The following is an 18,098-nucleotide window of genomic DNA, read 5'->3' as shown; positions in this document are numbered from 1 at the left end:
GAGGCCGCCTGGAAGGAAGCAGAAACTCCCAGGTTCGATTCCCAGCCCCAGCTACTGCATGTGTCAAGGCGACCATCAGCATGACAATTATCACCTCACTCAGTGTTCCCAGATCCAATGTTGTCTGCTCATTTCTTTGTGTCGTCACTTCCAATTTCACTTGTTTAATCTGTATCCTGACTGAGTTCTCTATCCTGATTGGATAAAATTGGTATCCCGACCTGGAAATGCCCTTTTCTGTTCATTAAAGAGCTGGAGAGACATGGAGTCCTCTTGTTACTGAACAAACATTCTATAGCAATGATTGCTATCGGAATATAGAGCTATTTCTTACTTATTTTAACCAAAGAAAATGATTTGCCCGACATTTAATTTCATAATGGAAGTCAAAGGGGCTTTGATTGTGCTGAAAATAGAGCCCATATTTGAAGTTATACTGTATGTCATAGATCAGGGGTGCCCAAAAGGTAGATTGCGATCTACCAGTAGATCACAAAGGCTGTGCAGGTAGAACACATGTCATGCCCCTAAAAAAATATAATTAAAATGTTCTAAAATATTCCATGATTTTTCAAAGGTAGGTAAAAACACTCGTTTCCGCTGGCACTGGGGTGGCACTAAATATACTTTTACTCTGGCAGTTAAAGCTTTAAAAGAAGTTCTCAAGTAAAAAAAGTGTGGGCACCCCTGTCATAGACACATCAGACGCAACTGACGTCACATGAAGAGTCAGAGATCCCGCATCGGAGCCATGACGTTTGTTTCTATCTCGATCCCGAGACCCACATGATTTTTTCCTAGTTACCGCATGTTAACCGCGCGCGTGTGTGTGTGTGTGTGTGTGTGTGTGTGTGTGTGTGTGTGTGTGTGTGTGCGTGTGCGTCAGAGGGTCGTGGTGGAGGCGGCGCTCCTGTCACAGGGAGGAGACTCGGTGAAGAAGAGCTCTGCTGCAGAGAAGAGGAAGCACAAGGATCGTGGTGGGAAGGTACAAAGAGCTTCACGATGGGATGTGACAGCAGCCAAAAGATCATTCCTGCTTATTTGATCACCAAGAAATACCATCTGTACAGTTGCAATCATGCACTAATATTTTTTTCATAGCCTTCAAGACACATGTATACTGTATGTGTATATACTGTAATATCATATCATTGCTGTCGGGCAGAATGTTGTCTCCATATTTAAACTTGTTGGGATTTTTTTGTAAATTAACGCCCTTACTTGATCATACTACAGCGTCACTCAACAGTAACAGATCCACAAGCTTGAAACGCGGTGCAAACCGATCTGTTTTGAGCTTGTAGATCTGCTACTATTTGCTGTTTTGGAATTTGAATCCCGAAAAGTAACAGTTTTGGACAATATAGTATGTTGGCGCTGTCGGGAATAAAATCTTGTACGTCCAAAATGGTTACTTTTCAGGAATTGGGGAAAAAACATGCGTTTACAAAGGATCTAATTTACAAGCGTTATATTTTCATTTGTTAAAAGGTTTTATCAGACCTTACAGACCTGATCACTTTGCAACCTGGCGTCCCTCTTTTGGCAATGTCATTAAAGGCGAACAATATCAAATAAAACGAAAATATCTCACATTGTGACGCATTGTGAGCTTGCAGATCGGCTATTTTCACTACTCTTGCATGACACTGCCATTCGACAAAGTATAAACTAGGGCATTACATTTGAAATATGATACAAGGTTCCTGCCCGACAGTGACTTTATATGGTGTACATAAATGAATGTACTCAAAATGATAGTTATTCAGTCTGACAAACCTTAACATTATTGACTTATTTTATATTCATTAACTACCTTTTTTACCACCTCTCATATATCTTCCTTAACCACTTAAAGCCCACCATCCATATTCCGGGTGTGATCGGCTGGTTTCAGCTAAGTTAATTGAAGTTGATTGGTGTAGATAGAACGAAAACAGTAGACTCCGGCCAACACATTATATAGGTTTTAAGTGGTTAACTCGTCATTTTCCTTCTTTCTTTATCAACCAACTTGTGAGGCATGTTCAACCTTTTTCCTTCGTTCTAATTGACTGTGAACTTCTTAACCAGGGAAAAGGAAACAAAGGAAGACATAAGAGGCAGAGACAACGCCTGGTAAATGTCCACCACAACGCAAAACCGCACCGGAGACTCTATAGCCCTATAGAATGGCTGTAATATTACATACATTTTATGTATTTCAGATACACAGCCAGTGGTGGAAGAAGTACTAAATGTTTTTTTTGCTTAAGTAAAAGTATCAATACTGCAATGTAGAAATGTATATAGGGAGTGGTTGATGTATGTTTTGTAATATTAATCCAAATCTACAAAGTAACTAGTAAGTTTTCATATAATTGTAGTGGAGTAAAAGAACAATATTTTTTGGAAAGTTCTGGCAGAAGACAGAGAATATTGTCCGTGAGCACAGCTTGTGGAAAAGTGGAGATGCTCACCTAAACACACGTGTTTTGCTAGAACTTTCAAATGGTTATGAAACTAGAGGACAATATCTGACTCCCAAGTCGCAGCAATTCATTATTGGGTGAGTTACAACACAACAGCGCCATGACTTTAAATGCCGCCACGATCAGTCTGCTACCCGGGAGAGTATGGGGGGGGGGGGGGGATCTATGGCTGTGTATCTGAAAATACATGAAATGTATGTAATATCACAGCTATAGGGCTATGGAGACTCCAGCTAAAACCGGGAACTAACTGACACAATGCACAGGTCTGCTGCGCTCTAACACTGACATGAGCTGCTCTCTGTGGGAATAACAGCTCCGCTGCAAAAATAGAACTAAAACTGAAATATGAATCAGGATTTGCAGTGTCGGAAAGCATCATTTGAAGGCAATTAAATGCAGAAATACAAACGTTAAAGGTGCTTAAAGTGATATTTTTTTAGTTAAATCAATTAAATCTATTGTTTAAAGGGTAAAGCTCTATATTCCTCTATATACTCTTTTGTTCAGTAACAGGGGTCTCCCTATCTCTTCAGCTCTTTAGTAAATGGAAAATACATTTTCAGGTCAGGATACAACAAATGTCTTCTAATCAGGAGAGAGAGAACCTCACAAAGATTTTCAGCTTGTGTTCCAGTTCCATTTCTGTCTGTTCATTTATTTGTTTCTTCACTTCCAATTCCACTTGTTTAGCCTCAATCCTGTATGAGTTCTCTGTCCTGATTGGATGAAATTGGTATTCCGACTTGAACATGTTTTTATATATATATATATATATATATATATATATATATATATATATATATATATATATATATATATATATATATATATATATGCATTAATTTACATATATATATATATATGTAAATTAACGCCCCTACTAGATCATACTACAGCGTCACCCAAAAGCATCAAAAGTAGCAGATCTACAAGCGACGCGTTTCGAGCTTGTAGATCTGCTACTTTTGCTGCTTTTGAATTTGAATCCTGAAAAGTGTTGGACATAATATGAGGTTTCCACCCGACAGAGATGATAATATGCTATAGCAATGATTACCATCATGATATAGAGACATTTAGCTTTTAACAAAAAACGATATAACTGAAAGCACCTTTAAATGCTTACAATGTAGTGATGCTGACAAAAACTTGAAACACAGGCTTTCAAGGCATGTGTTTGAGCTTAACCCATTAAATCTGGGGACGCATAATGTGTCATTTTAGATTTATTTTTAGCTATAACCATTATTTTATACTTTTCTTAAGAATCGTGAACATTTCTGCAAATCTTTGAATATATAAAAAAATCACACCCTGTGTGAAGTGGGCGGTGTCTTGCTCGCTAATCACAATACTGAATGGAGTCAACCAATCATGTACAAAAGATAAATACATTTATTGAAACACTCTTTATGATGGACGAAAACATAACTTTAAAAAAACCATGTTTTTTTAAAGTTATGGTTTCTTATATAGGGCTATGCACATGTGTCATGTGACACTGGCCAATCACAGTCCTGAATAGATTGTGATTGGCCAATCACAGCGCAGGATAATTGTACAAATTTCCAAACCTCACTTATAGGGGCGGTTTCACTGCCCAAGATAATTGTACAAATTTCCAAACCTCACTTATAGAGGCGGTTTCACCGCCCAAAAATTTAAGCAAACATTTTTAACTCAAAACTTTGCTTCTGGGATATTCTACAAACGTGACGTCTTCTAAATCCTAACAGTTTTACTTATGTTGCTACAATATCAGTGGTTCACAAACTTTTTCATGTCAAGGACCACCCAAAATTATATGTATTTGGCCGCGGACCCCCCCATCTGAAAATATTTTGTTCCAGGGACCCCCCCAGAAGCAAAGATTTGAGTAAAAAATGTATATATTCAAGGATTTGCACACATTTTCACAATTTTTCAAAAAAATAGCAGATCTACAAGCTCGTAGCACGGCACAAAAAAAATCTTAAAATGACACAGATGCGTTCCCGGATTGAATGGGTTAACATCTGCATGTCTCAACAGCTGTTGTTGGTGGCTGTCATTCATGTTTGTTTTGCTTTGCTTTTGCATCTTCAGCGTGCTGCTATTAGTACTGACTGTGATCCATTAATAATGTAACTCATACCTTTGCTTTCCTCTCGCCTGAAAGGCAAGCGAGCTGGTGGTAGACGAGGAAGACGAGGAGCCAATTCATAACGACGAAGAGTACAGTTATGACTATGAGGTGGGTGGCTGTGGCTCCAAAACATAAGGTTCTTACTTGAGTACAAAGAATACTGATATACTCCTGGTCAAAATATTAGTGCACTTACACGAGCAAGTGGACTGTAGTGTAGTGCTGTGGTTCTCAAACTATGATTATTTCGGGGACCCCCCGAAATAATCATATTTGAACTGGGGACCCCCCCAAAATCTGGGGACCCCCCAAAATATTAATATTTGAACTGGGGACCCCCCACCCTGAAAAGCACTTGGAATTGTAGGCAATACATTTAGTTTGACTCGGTTCCACAGATAAATATTGTGAAAATAGCCGATCTACAAGCTCACAACACCTCGCAGTGGGGAAGGGTGCCTTCCAGGGGGTCCCCAGTAAAAGTAGGTGATATAGCATCACAATATAGCATCAGAATATAGCATCAGAGGCGGTATAGCGACCAGGATTACTACATGTTTTTGTGAGGGTATTAACTACCCTAGGAGACACGGGGAGAACATGCAAACTCCACACAGAGTAGGCCCTTTCGCCAACCCCACCTAGGGTATGGGCGCTGATGACGCGGAGGAGAAGACACGCCCCCAGCGCCCACAGCGTCCCCGGCGGGAATCGAACCCAGGACCTTCTAGCTGTGAGGCGACAGCGCTACCGACTGCGCCACCGTGCCTCTCGCATCAGAATCATTTTAATCACATTAACTTAACTTTATTAACCTTTATACTTTGTTCTCATAGCGCGTGGCGTGCTATGAGCTTGTAGATCCTCTATTTTAGAAAGACCTTGACAATGTGTGCAAATCGGGGGGGGGGGGGGGTTCCGCGGCCAAATACATAATTTTGGGGAGGTCGTTGACATGGAAAAGTTTGAGCACCACTGGTATATAGGATTTAGAATACATTTTTAGGATCGGCTTCAGGTCTTAATGGGTTAACTCAAGAAATCCAGACATGTATAGAAATGGGATGGGAAAGTGGGATGACACAGGAAAAGAAAATTGGAACACACCAACAAAAAGCTGTACACAGTACCAAGGCAAGAAAAGACAGTAATTTGTCAGTATCTCTACCTCTTATCTGTGCAAATCAACATCAGCTGGGTGTAGTGCAAATGTACAGTATGTGCTATGAAGAGCTTATTTTTTGTTACAAAGCTATCACACAAGAAACATCTGATGATGGGTAAAAGCAAAGAGCCCTCTCAAGACAGTGACAACCTGATAGGCAATGCACTACACCTTGAAGGTGGAGTGCATTCAATACTTATTTTCCCTATACTGTACCCCCCAATCCAACCCTTGGTGCCAAGCAGGAAGGCATGTTTTAAAGCGAACATTTTAAACTCCAATCTGTGCTTCTAAGGGTCCCTGGAACAACATATTTTGAAATGCTGCCTCATACAGAAACAGGAGACAGGCTCCTGGCTTATACACTAAGGGGGCACTTTTATGCACTCATTTTGCGGTGAAATAACTACTTGTTTTGTTTTTACTTTGTTTCATTTGCAACAGGAAAAACTTTCCACAGAAGTCACCTTGACCTCTTGGGACGGGAGAGGGGAGGAACTGGTACGATGATGATCTGAACATCTAATGTCGAAAGTGAACCTGAATCCTATCATTCGGCAGCACTTTTAATAACTACACTATTAAGCATTAGTTATCGCAGTTTTAAAAGTTGTATTCCCGATTAATTCGTTTTAGTTTTATTCCCGCGTTTCGGCTATGAGCCTTCCTCAGAGCATGAAGGCTCATAGCCGAAACGCGTAAGCGTTCATTTTATTGGTGTGCCAATAAAAAAAGTGGAAATGTGAGTACTTTGTCCTCCATTCAATTGACATTTTTGGATGTGCTACCCTTTTGGGATTTTTAAAAATTCCTTCTTTTGATGTTTATACTGGACTTTGGGTCTAGCACTCCACTGAGAAAACCCATTGTTGATGCGCAACCTCTTTTTCTTTTTTATATTGTAAAACGACTTTTTATCCCACTAGCATGGATCGACGCATGATTCCAACCACTTCAAAACATCGGAGGACCGTTCCTCTAACAGCAGCTCACACTCACACAGAGCAACGGAGACACAGGTATTCCCGATTGGCCAGCCCAGCTCTTTAATTGATTTAAAGAAGAAGATTTTTTTGCTTTTTAATAAATGCAATAGGCTGTATGCACAGCAGCCATATTGGGAATGAATTGGGCCCCTTCCTTACTTCCTTCACAGGTGTTACCAATGATACTAATTAAGGCTCTGTTCCATTTAGTGTGGCATAGTGGTTGTCTTATTTTCAAGGACCCCCATAACTCTGAGAGTGTACAAATGGAACCAAATGGACCCGTAAGGGTCCATTTGGTTCCATTTGTACACTCTCAGAGTTACACACCCACCATAAGGGGCCATTTTGGAACCAAAATGGAGTGTTTCTAGTGAAACAACATGCACAATTTTGTTTAGTTTTTATTACTCTGTATGGTAGAGTATGTTACTACAATATAGCTTATACAACTGTGGTGGTTGTATTTGGTCTCCCTGCTCTTCTATTGAGAATACAGGTTGACTGTATGAAGTGGTACTGCCTGAAAATCCAAGTTACATTTCTCCCCTGAGCAAGCAGGCAGGCTCTATTAGCTCATTGGTAAAACAATATCTGCACGGAGGACCCGCATTCAAATCTGACATGAAAATGTCAGATGAGTGTAGCTCCAGCCACTGTTGCCAGATTTTGCGAGAGAAATAAGCAACGAGGTCAACAGGGGTCGGTGGACAATTACATATTAATTTGGGGGTCCTTGACATGAAAATGTTTGAGAACCACTGGTTTGAACAGCATTAGGAAACAAGCCCAAAAAACACAACCCGCAACTACCAATTTACAAGCCACTTTACAGAAACAGAGTTACTGTTTATTCAGTGTTCATGCTATATGACTGTTATGTAGGAAGGATGATGCATTTGCACGGCTGACTGTGTATGGCTGTTCAACAGAGGAGTCAATTAGTCTATTATGTTAGTGTCATGTTAGTGTACATTTGTAGTGCTTTGACATCATATCTGTTCTCCATGCTGACAATTAGTTATTTGATCTATGGGCCCACAGACATTCCAGACTGTAAGAGATACAACTGCCACATACTGTAGATATTTGATTTATGTAGAACTCAAGCCCTTTCAACTGTTATTTCAGACCGCACACACCAACACACATTTTAACACCCGCCAATCAGGAGAGATCAGGTTTAAACTTCCAAATGCACTTGTTTATCCTGTATCTTGTGTGGGTTCTCTCTTCTGATTGGATCGAATTGGTATCCCGACCTGAAAATGCTTTTTCTGTTTAATAAAGACTCCTGCTACTGAACAAACACTCTATAGCAATGAGTACTATCAGAATATAGAGCTATTTAACGCGTATTTTTGCAAACTTACCTTACCTTTAATTTAGAAGTCAAACCTCAAACATAATCGGCTGTGTATGAACCATCATCAACCACAGACGAGATAAACATTCTGGTAGCAAAGCATGCCTTGAATTTACCAATGCAGTGTGCATAATATTGTGTTAAAAGATGTGTTGTGGTTCCATTACACAAGTCTTTTTTGCTGTTTTATCCTGATTAGGAGGAGGATTCAACGGCGATGCCTACCTTTAAGACACAAGACAAAGACAAGGTACAGATCTTTTCGTTGCGCGACGGCCGCACACGCCGAAAAACCGCCTATTTTCGGCATGCGCAGAAGCTGTCACGCGACGTACCAAGGCTTAATCGTTGCTGAGCTTAATTTATACGCATTCCATCGCACGACAGTGTCGCTCGCCAACAACCACTGATCTTTAAGCCATCAACAACACAATATGACACGTTGTTAGAAGACCAGATCTTGTTGTCGGCAAGCGCCACCATTGTGTCATGGTATAGAGAGTATGCACGTATCCCCCTCATCTAGACTGAGTGGCAAAACATTGAGCAAAACATTGAGCAGCATGGAGCATTGGAGTTTGGAAGCGCTCGTTGGAAATCATCAACGGTGACACAGAATTTATTGACACAAAGTAGCTCATAACACGGTGGATGTTATGAGCTACGTTGGTGGATTTTTAAGAAACACAAACTTTGCAGATAGAAAGAGGATAATTCAAGCTTTCCTTACAGCTGCCATGTTGGTGCTTAACGTCGTTTGATACAATCAGATAGGACTTTTCTGTTTGGATGTATGGGCTGTGAAGGCCAGAAAGTAGTTTTTGCCACTCAGTAGGTGTTCCCGCATAACTTCCGGATACGATGATGTCACGCGCATAGCCTCTATTATATCAATGAGGCTTCACAGCTCCTTGCATGTGTGGGAATGCAAAGCTCTTTCCACTGTACACTAATCAATAATGTGATTGACACGTGCTCAAGGTCAAGGGGGAGGGTGGTGGCTCCTGTTTTCCATGTGCAGTCAGTACAGTATGTGGTGCTTTTCTGTTTCGGGGATAGAGAGTTCATTGACGAACTCAGGAATGTTTTTGGCATTTTTTAAAAATCTTATTAATGTATTAAATCGATTAGTCTGGTTAACTGGTGCACCATCATCAGGCTCATGTATTGATCATTATTCCTACAGATAATGACACGACAATAATGTTGATGGTAATAATAATCATCATTTAGTTGTTGAGGTATTTATGGTAACTGTACATTTGCATATACACTACGTGTTAAAAAACTGTGGAGTTTTCCACAATTCCACAAATGGGAGTTATTATGTAGCCTACTGGTGTGTGGATTTCATTTATTCTTCTAGTGGCTGACCTTTTGATCCAGCTCCCAGCCCAGCAAGTTAAGGGATGTGCGTGCGTGTCCTTTGTCTTTTTCTAATTATTATTTTATTATAATTGTCATTGACCATGAGCACTTGTCATTTCAAGCATGTTTTTCTCTTACTAACAAGTGACAAAAAAAATCACCAGTGCAAAAAAGGTGTCTTTATATAATACGAATGCAATGTGAATTGAAAACATATTCATAACACAATTATATACTAAGCATTAAAATGCACACCTACATCAACCGAACATTATAGCTATTAGCTACAACATAAGATCAAAGCATGAGTTAGGACACCTTAGAAATACCGCTATGTCCCAGCATGCTTTGCAGCATGACTATGCTTGAGTAGCAATGAGCCGATAATATGCCACACTGTTAATAGAGTCATTTACTAAACAGAAAGCTTATAGGGCATAGTAGTGGCGGCCATTTTGTGGTGCCGCAGATAGAAACCCCATTCATTTTCCCCATAGAGATTTCCGAATTGTTTTAAATAAATTATTTCAAGCCTGGAACCAAACCATCCATGCAGGCTCCTGCTGAATCATGACCATAAAACATTTGATTCTGTGTAAAAAAAAAAAAAATTAAAACCACAAAAAAGGGTATTTATTAAATATGGGATTTAATATAAATATTCTTTAAAGAAAAATACGCAGAATCAAATGTTTTATGGTCATGATTCACCAGGAGCCTGGATGGCTTGGTTTCAGGCTTGAAATAATTTATATGAATATTTTCGGAAACCTCTATGGGGAAAAGAATATGGGTTTTCTATCTGTGGCACCACAAAATGGCCGCCACTGCAATGCCCTATAAAGAAGTCCTGACGTCACTCACTGGGTCATGACGTTATTTTTTGTATTGGAATCCCCATAGGGGGAATCTTAGATCGCGTCATAATAAGAACTGTGTTCCAGAAATAAGCAAACCACCCCGCGATTTTGTCAGGTATGTGACTCTGTGTCGTTTATGATATTGAGTTACATTTGATAACGTGTCTTTGGATAAATTTGCACTTTTTCACCGTCAGTTGATGCTTCATATCCATATGAGTAAAATCGCCAGGGTGGTTTGTTTATATCTGGAACACAGTTCTTAAATGACGTGATCTAAGATTCCCCCTATGGGAATTCCAATGCAAAAAATAACGCCGATACCCAGGGGGATAGCGCCCTCTAGCGGCAGTGACGTCAGACTTCAGTGCTCTATTCCAGAGAGTTAACTTTTTTTTAATACTTTCTCTCTTTTTTCACCTTTTTGTTTTTGTTACACAGGACATCTCTTAAATCCTGAGAGAATGTGACTCTAGAGTCCGTAAGCGTTTGTAATCGAACGAACGCCGCGTGTTGTACGTTTACGGTGACGTTTATCGCTGGTGAAGATTGCCACTCGATCGCCCTCAACCTGATCGCCGTTTTCACGACGGGGGAAAACAACGTTTTCACGCAACACTGTGATGTCACTCGTCCAAAGCCACGCCCCGCGAGACAAGACTCGTTGTCTTGTGTTTTGTTCTCCATCTATATTCCTAATTTATTTATGTTGAAAAAATAAAATAAACAACAATATTTTTGTGTTGCAAAGACTAGATTAGATAAGCTGATTGAGAACAGATTTGTTTGTGCATCCATTTTGTATCAAGTTGTCATGAAAAGCTTTATTTATTGAAACACGGACAAAAGATTGTATTTTGTTTACTTTTGACAAACTTTGAATAACTGTAACATTCAGAAAATATATATTTTGCTCTGATCAGCTGCATATCCATTTCCAAAACTTTTTTTCCACTGGTGACTTTTTTGTTTGTTTTTCAATAACTTTTTGTCTCCTGTGTTTAACCTTTTTGTGCATGTAGCCTAAGTAAAGGATGTTCAAATAACTTTATAAACATGACTGTGTCCTTTATTCTTTATTATGCAACACCATAACTTTCCATTAAAAATACCATAGGGTCAATAGCATCGTTGGCATGTAAGAACTGCGTTCCAAAAATAAACAAATGAGGCTGGCGATTTTGCACATTATGGATATGAAGCATCAACTGACGGTGGAAAAAGCACAAATGTATCCAAAGTAGTAAGAAAATAAATACCTTTTTTCCAAACACAGACCTTATCAAATGCAACTCAATGTCATAATCGACACAGTCACATTATTTGACCGAATTGTCTGACTGACTGTTTTGTTTATTTTTAGAACACAGTTCATGACGCGATTTTTTTGAGGAAAAAATACTCCTGTGACCAACGGAGTGACGTCTGTACTTCGATACACAAATGCTAAAACTACCCGATGAAACTTTCCTGTTTTACCCTGGATTCGATTTTTAACCACTGAGCTAATAGAGCCTGCCTGCTTGCTCAGGGGAGAAGTTGTTGAATTTTGACCTGCAGGCAGTACCTCTTGTGAAACCAGACCTCAGAATCAACATGTTTCAATAGAAAAGCAGGGCGACCAAATGCAACCACCTAGATTGTTTAAGTTAAGTTGCAAGGGATAATTTATGGCGAGCCGGTCATTGTTGAGAAATAAACCCAGACAATATATTGTCGAAAGAAATTAATAAATTGACTCAAAAACGAAGGATATCCTTGCTTAGGGTAATGAGTTGTCCATTAATTTATGCCAGGTCACGGTGCGTCCAGTGCAACGTGTCGCTTCGGAAAACAACAGGAAGTGTTGATCAATAGAATACATTTTCGGTTACTGCATTGTCTATTTCTCGCTTAAAATGTTTTCAAAAACATTCTTGAGGTAAAAAAAAAGAAGCTATAAATGACATGGTGTGTTTTTTTGCCAGACCCAAGGGGTCGGGCTTACATGAGGCTTTGTATCTGTTTTCTCCATACATGGGCATGGTCACTTTGTCCCCCGGCCCCAGCCAAAAAAGTCTGTCCCCCTTTCGTCCCCTTTCGTCACGAACTATTCATGACATCATGAACTTCAGTTATAAAGTGGTTTGTAGGTGTGTTACATACTAGGACTTCATTCTGGGTCTGGCAGAACCAGGTCTCCTGGTCTTGTTTACATGGCTGTCGTGTTGGATACGGCGAGTCTTTGTTTAGACAGCGGTCTGTTATTGAGCTCAGCGGTCAATATCCAGGAATAACACACCGCTGAATTCAGCCATTGACCAATCAGAATCAAGCATCCGACCAAGCCGTGTAATACATTGTGTTAAAATACTCTACCATTCAGATTTGGCAAAGTAACATGGTGATCACACCAAAAAAAGAAGTTACATAGTGTAGCTTTAAACAAGAAGCATTATGAGAAATCATATAGTGTTGTTTAGGGGTGCAACTGCTAATCTTACTACTATATAATTGACAAAAGCTCAGAAAGTTCGTCCGGGATTCGCAAACACAGGATCACTCCACATGCCTCCAAGACCCGCCACAGACTGTTGATCAGAGCTATGGCTATGATTTAGGCATCTTACCCCACCTCGATCAGTGATCAGACTCTCGGCTTGATTGATTTTCTGATTTGCCTATCAGACCCTCAGCCTGATCTGGCAGGTTGCCATAGCAACCAGATACAGGAAGTCTGACCTCTTTATCACATGACCGAGGTTGGGACTAGAGGTTAGGGCCGCAAAGCAAAGCGGGGAAGGAGGAGAGGAGAGGAGCCGAGAGGAGAGGCCAGAGGGGCCGGACTTCGCATGACGTGTGTGCAGAGTGACTAGGCCAGCAAAGGTTGCCGTCCTGGTTCATAAATATCTCTTACAGAGCCATGCCACGGAAAAGCAAACTATTAATCTTCCAACCACACCATTGAAGGATGAGGAGGAAATTGACTATTTAGAAGGGATGACAGTCGAAATGTTTTGGGACGATGATGAGTTTGGGACTCTGTCTGGACCAACCTCGGATCGGGCCTAGATGTGAGGGCTGCGAAGCGGCCCTCACATCTAGTTTAACTAATTGATGTAATCGATTATTAAAAGTATAAAATAGGGCTTAAGTGGTTAATCAGGCTAAGCAATTCAGTTGAATATATAAAAAAATCGATTTGGATTTTTTTTTTAATTGATCCGTTCGATTAATCGAAAAATGTGAATAATCCTTAAGAAGATAATCAGTAGTTTCAGCCCTAAATTGTCAAATCGTCACTGGTAAACCTAATAACATTTTTAATAATGCTTTGTCGACAAGAGTACAACAAGAATGACAAATCACTGGTTACTGCATTGTCTGTTTCTCACTTCAAATGTTTTCAAAAACATTCTTGAGAGCAACCTTTAGTTGTAAATGACATGGTGTGTTTGTTTACATGGCTGCTTAACGATGATGTCAGTGGTAGTCAGGTTTCTGAACTGTCCACAGCCCTTCTCTGAGACACAGAGTGAGTAGACAAAAATAGTACCATGTTATCATCACCATTAGTGAGGACCAATTATATGAAGTCGAAGATTATTTGAAAATGGGTGAAGTCGTCCTTTAAGAGGTTAATTCATTATGTATTGTGAGTTTGGGTCCCGACTCCCGAGGTCCCTTCCTAGAAATGTAGTGGATAGGCTAACCATCATGTCTGGTAGGCCGTATTGAATATACTGCACATCACTGGTAATAATAACCATGTCTAGGTTGTATTGAATATCATGACAAGTTTCAAAACGTTGACAGGTGGATGGATTTCATGCCAGGAGGATAAAGAAGAGCGCCCCCTGGCCTGATCGCATGGTAAGTGCACAATTTAGTAGCAAATACAACATTTTCCACAAACATTGAGCTCTCTAGTTAAAAAAAAAAAAAAAAAAAAAGTCTTATACTATGTTAAGAAAAATATATAGTATGTCAGATATTACTGCTGATATCCCATTTGCTATATGTCAGATATCGATATCTCCATATTTCATGTTTTTATTTTGTTTCGTTTTTTATAAATGAATGCCTTACGTCGTCATCATACAAGAGTGTCACACAGAAGTAGTGAAAATAGCAGATCTACAAGCTCACAACGCGTCACGGTTGTGAGCTTGTAGATCGGCTATATTTCACTGTTTTGTATAATGTTTTAAATGGTAATAACACAAAATAAGGAACGGTTTTGGACATACAAGGTTTCTACCCGACAGCGACCATTATGCTGATATCACATTTGTATTGCAACATATCAGATATTACTGCTGATGTATCATATTTCGTCTACGTCGGGTGGAAACCTCAAATGTCCAAAACTGTTACTTTTCAGGATTCAAATTCAAAAACGGCAAAAGTAGCAGATCTACAAGCTCGGAACACATTGCTTCGCTCCGCGTTTGGAGCTTGTAGATGTGCTGCTTTTGATCCTTTTGTGTGACGCTGTTAGTATGATCAAGTAGGGCGTTCATTTACTACCATTGCAGGCTCACATGCCAGGCGTACCGGGAGGCAGACGTCAATACAAAGACGCACAAAAAGTAAGTCGTTTTTGTCTTTGTTCTCCAATCTCATCATTTTAATGGGGACACCTTGATGGTTTTTGGATGACGCGCATCTGTTTATTTTATCGTGTGCAAAATATAACAGCATGTGAAAAACAATGACATTTTCAAGCCCTATTCAAAAACACTTTGGCCTATAATGACGCACCCAAAGTAGCGACGATGGGTCCAAAGTGGGTTTAAAGTGATCGGTAGGTTTCTAGAGCGAGCGCTTCTTCTGACATCTTTACCCCGGTTGATGTCACTAGGCGAATGAGTCACATTTGACATCGATGACGTTGTTTGTGAATAAATATTCAAGCTGCCTCTCGATCACAGACACATGAATGTATACAGAGCATTTATTGGGATAAGATTGAAAAAACAACTAAAGTGTTCCTTTAAGCATTTTAATCTAGCACTTATGTCTTCATTGCTATTGTTATGTTGTTATCGTTTTCTCTTATTAACGTTGGTTCCTTCCTTTTCTTTATGTAGAGCGACTTTGGGTACTTAGAAAAGCGCTATATATATATGAACTATTATTGTTATAATAATAATTATTATTATTTGACCCTCTATTCTTGGTTAAAACTGACCAGAGTTACAACTGCAGTCAAAAATAGCCAATCTACAAGCTAAGAATGCGTCACGTGTTGTGAGTTGTAGATCTGCAAATTTTTTGGGGGGCAAATGATTTGAATCAACAGAGAGAATGAAGACATGTTTATGTACTGCAAGCAGTGAAATGTTGGAGTGTGAAATGGTCCACAAGATTGTGCAACGACAGTACAATATACAGTATTCACCAGAATATTAAGAATGTTGACACATTAAGACTGGGAACGCATCTGTATCATTTTAAGATTTATTTGGCTATTTTTGAAAAATGTTGAACATCATTTTGTGCAAATCTTTGAATATATATTCTACAAACAGTTTTTTGAAAGAACATTTATGTTGCTATATCAGTGGTGCTCCAACTTTTCCATGTCAAGGACCCCTAAAATGATATGTATTTGCCTAACCCTGAATGCCATCTGAAAATATATTGTTCCAGGGACCCCCCAGAATTACAGATCAGAGTTAAAAATGTTCGCTTTAAAACGTAAATGTATATTCAAAGATGTGCACACATTTTCAAGATTTTTCCAAAAATAGCAGATATACAAGCTCCTAGCGCGGCACTTGGAGTTAAAGGAGTAATTCACCCCAAAAAATACTTATTTTCTATCAATTACACACCTGAAGCCTTGAGATGTTTTTGTTTTTGTTGCATTTCTTAGCCAATAATTTGATGACCGGGTCATCGGTCAATAGGAGACTCAGTAAGAGACTCAACTGAGTCATCACATTATTGGCTTACGAATGCGGGGAAAAAAAGAAGAAAGAATTCAAGTCTTCATAGGGTTTGTAAGTGATAGAAAATAAGTAATGTTTTTGGGTGAACTACTCCTTTAAGAATGTTACAGTACTGTATCAATTACATTAAAGAAATTATAGATTTGTTCCTTCTGTCTTTTCTTCCAAGGCATTGCCTCCTGGAGCCAGTGGCGTCAACAGCTGGAATGTAAGTCTGTGATGAAAGACTTATTGAAAGAACTAAAACGACGAGAAGTTAAAGTGACTAGTAGAGCGCTTTTTATATGGGATCATGAGTATTGGTCATTAATACATTGATGAGAAGTTATAGAGGCCAGTAGAGCGCTCTCTCACTCTAAAAAGAACCTGTCCACCTGTTCTAGAAGCGAGCGACCTCCGACCCGCACGCCTTCCTCGGGAGCGACGACGCGGAGGAAGAGGACGACCTGGGGAAAGGGATGGAACGGGAAATAACAGAGGAGGAGAAGGAGAATGGGAGAGGAAGGGACGGAGGAGGTGCTAACCCTCGCCCAGAGTACGGAGACGAAGAGGAGGAGAGGAGCGGTGATGGAGACGGGTGGGGGACCGAGGAGGACGATGTGGACACAGAGAGAGGATGGGAGGAGGAGGAGGAGGAGGATGGACTGGGGGCGGATAGAGAGAGGGAGAGGATGGAGATGGAGAGGGAACGGATGGAGCTGGACAGAGAGAGGCTGGCGGAGAGGGAGAGAGAGGGAGAGGAGGTGGAGAGAGAGGGAGAGCCAGAGAGAGAGACCGCGGAGGTGGAGGAGGAGGGGGGAGGAGGAGGGGGAGAAGGGGGGAGGGACCTGGAGAGAGAGAGAGAAGAGTGGGAGAGAGAGAGACACCAGGCGGAGGTGGAGAGAGCACGGGCGAGGGAGGGTGGTGGGCGGGGTTATGATGATGATGACGAAGATGAAGGGCCTGCTCCATACCCCCCCGAATACTATTATCTAAAGGTACGACGCACGCATGCACACACACACACACACACACACACACACACACACACTTCACAAGTCATTATGTATGTGTATTATATTTGATCAGTGGTGGAAAGTAACTAAGTACTTAAGTACAATTTGGAGGTATTTTGACTTTACTGGAAGTATTTCCAATTTTCAAAACTTTTACTTCTACTCCACTACATCTCAGAGGCAAATATTGTACTTTTACTCCAGTACAATTATTTGAAAACTTTAGTTACTAGTTACTTTGCAGATATAAATTATTATATCATAAAACACACATTAACCACTTTAGCCCTATTTTATACATAGGCTATTTTTTAAATAGCCTATGTATAAAATAGGCAAAAAAATGTTATCTGCGATAATCATGTGACGACTGACATAACAGGATATCCATGTTTGTTTTTAGGGTGGCCCGGGGGAGAACGGGTTGACTGGACCAAAGGTGACTGTCAACAACCTGTATTATATTAATTAATAACTTTATATTCATTTAGGAAGGCAAAAACATTCTGCAGTATTGTAAAGTTAAAGGTATAGTTCACCCCCCATTTTGGAACTTCCGGTCCAGAAAAGCAACTGGAAACGACCGCTATTGGCTGCCACGGCAGCGAGGGTGGGTCTTCACCTAGAAGCATACCTTACTTTATCATTATTTTTTTAATTAATGGGACCATAATTTAATAAACAAAAAATTAAATGGTAATTGAAAAAAATACTTTAAACTATATAGATTGAAAACATAAAGTATTTATGAAAATGTTTACTAAGGTAATAAAATCAAGTGTAAAACCTTGTTCACTTCAATGGTGTTTATAGACCCCTTAAC

General features: G+C 39.9%; 1 protein-coding gene across 1 annotated transcript in view; it reads left to right on the top strand.

Moving 5' to 3' along the window:
* The window catches only part of col7a1l (collagen type VII alpha 1-like), a 161,194-nt gene that overhangs the window by 112,149 nt on the left and 30,947 nt on the right, over positions 1-18,098 (top strand). Inside the window, exons 72-82 of the mRNA XM_080421195.1 lie at positions 887-985; positions 2,074-2,118; positions 4,633-4,707; positions 6,209-6,265; positions 6,691-6,783; positions 8,316-8,366; positions 14,140-14,196; positions 14,862-14,915; positions 16,450-16,488; positions 16,664-16,996; positions 17,679-17,714. Coding sequence (XP_080277321.1) covers positions 887-985; positions 2,074-2,118; positions 4,633-4,707; positions 6,209-6,265; positions 6,691-6,783; positions 8,316-8,366; positions 14,140-14,196; positions 14,862-14,915; positions 16,450-16,488; positions 16,664-16,996; positions 17,679-17,714 — 939 coding nt within the window. The remainder of the gene's footprint in view (positions 1-886; positions 986-2,073; positions 2,119-4,632; positions 4,708-6,208; positions 6,266-6,690; positions 6,784-8,315; positions 8,367-14,139; positions 14,197-14,861; positions 14,916-16,449; positions 16,489-16,663; positions 16,997-17,678; positions 17,715-18,098) is intronic.

This window comes from Gymnoscopelus braueri (genome assembly GCF_963280865.1).
Source record: "Gymnoscopelus braueri genome assembly, chromosome: 23".
In the NCBI taxonomy this organism is placed as follows: domain Eukaryota; kingdom Metazoa; phylum Chordata; class Actinopteri; order Myctophiformes; family Myctophidae; genus Gymnoscopelus; species Gymnoscopelus braueri.
Note: the sequence above shows the minus strand (reverse complement) of the source record. Positions and strands in the feature narration are given on the sequence as shown.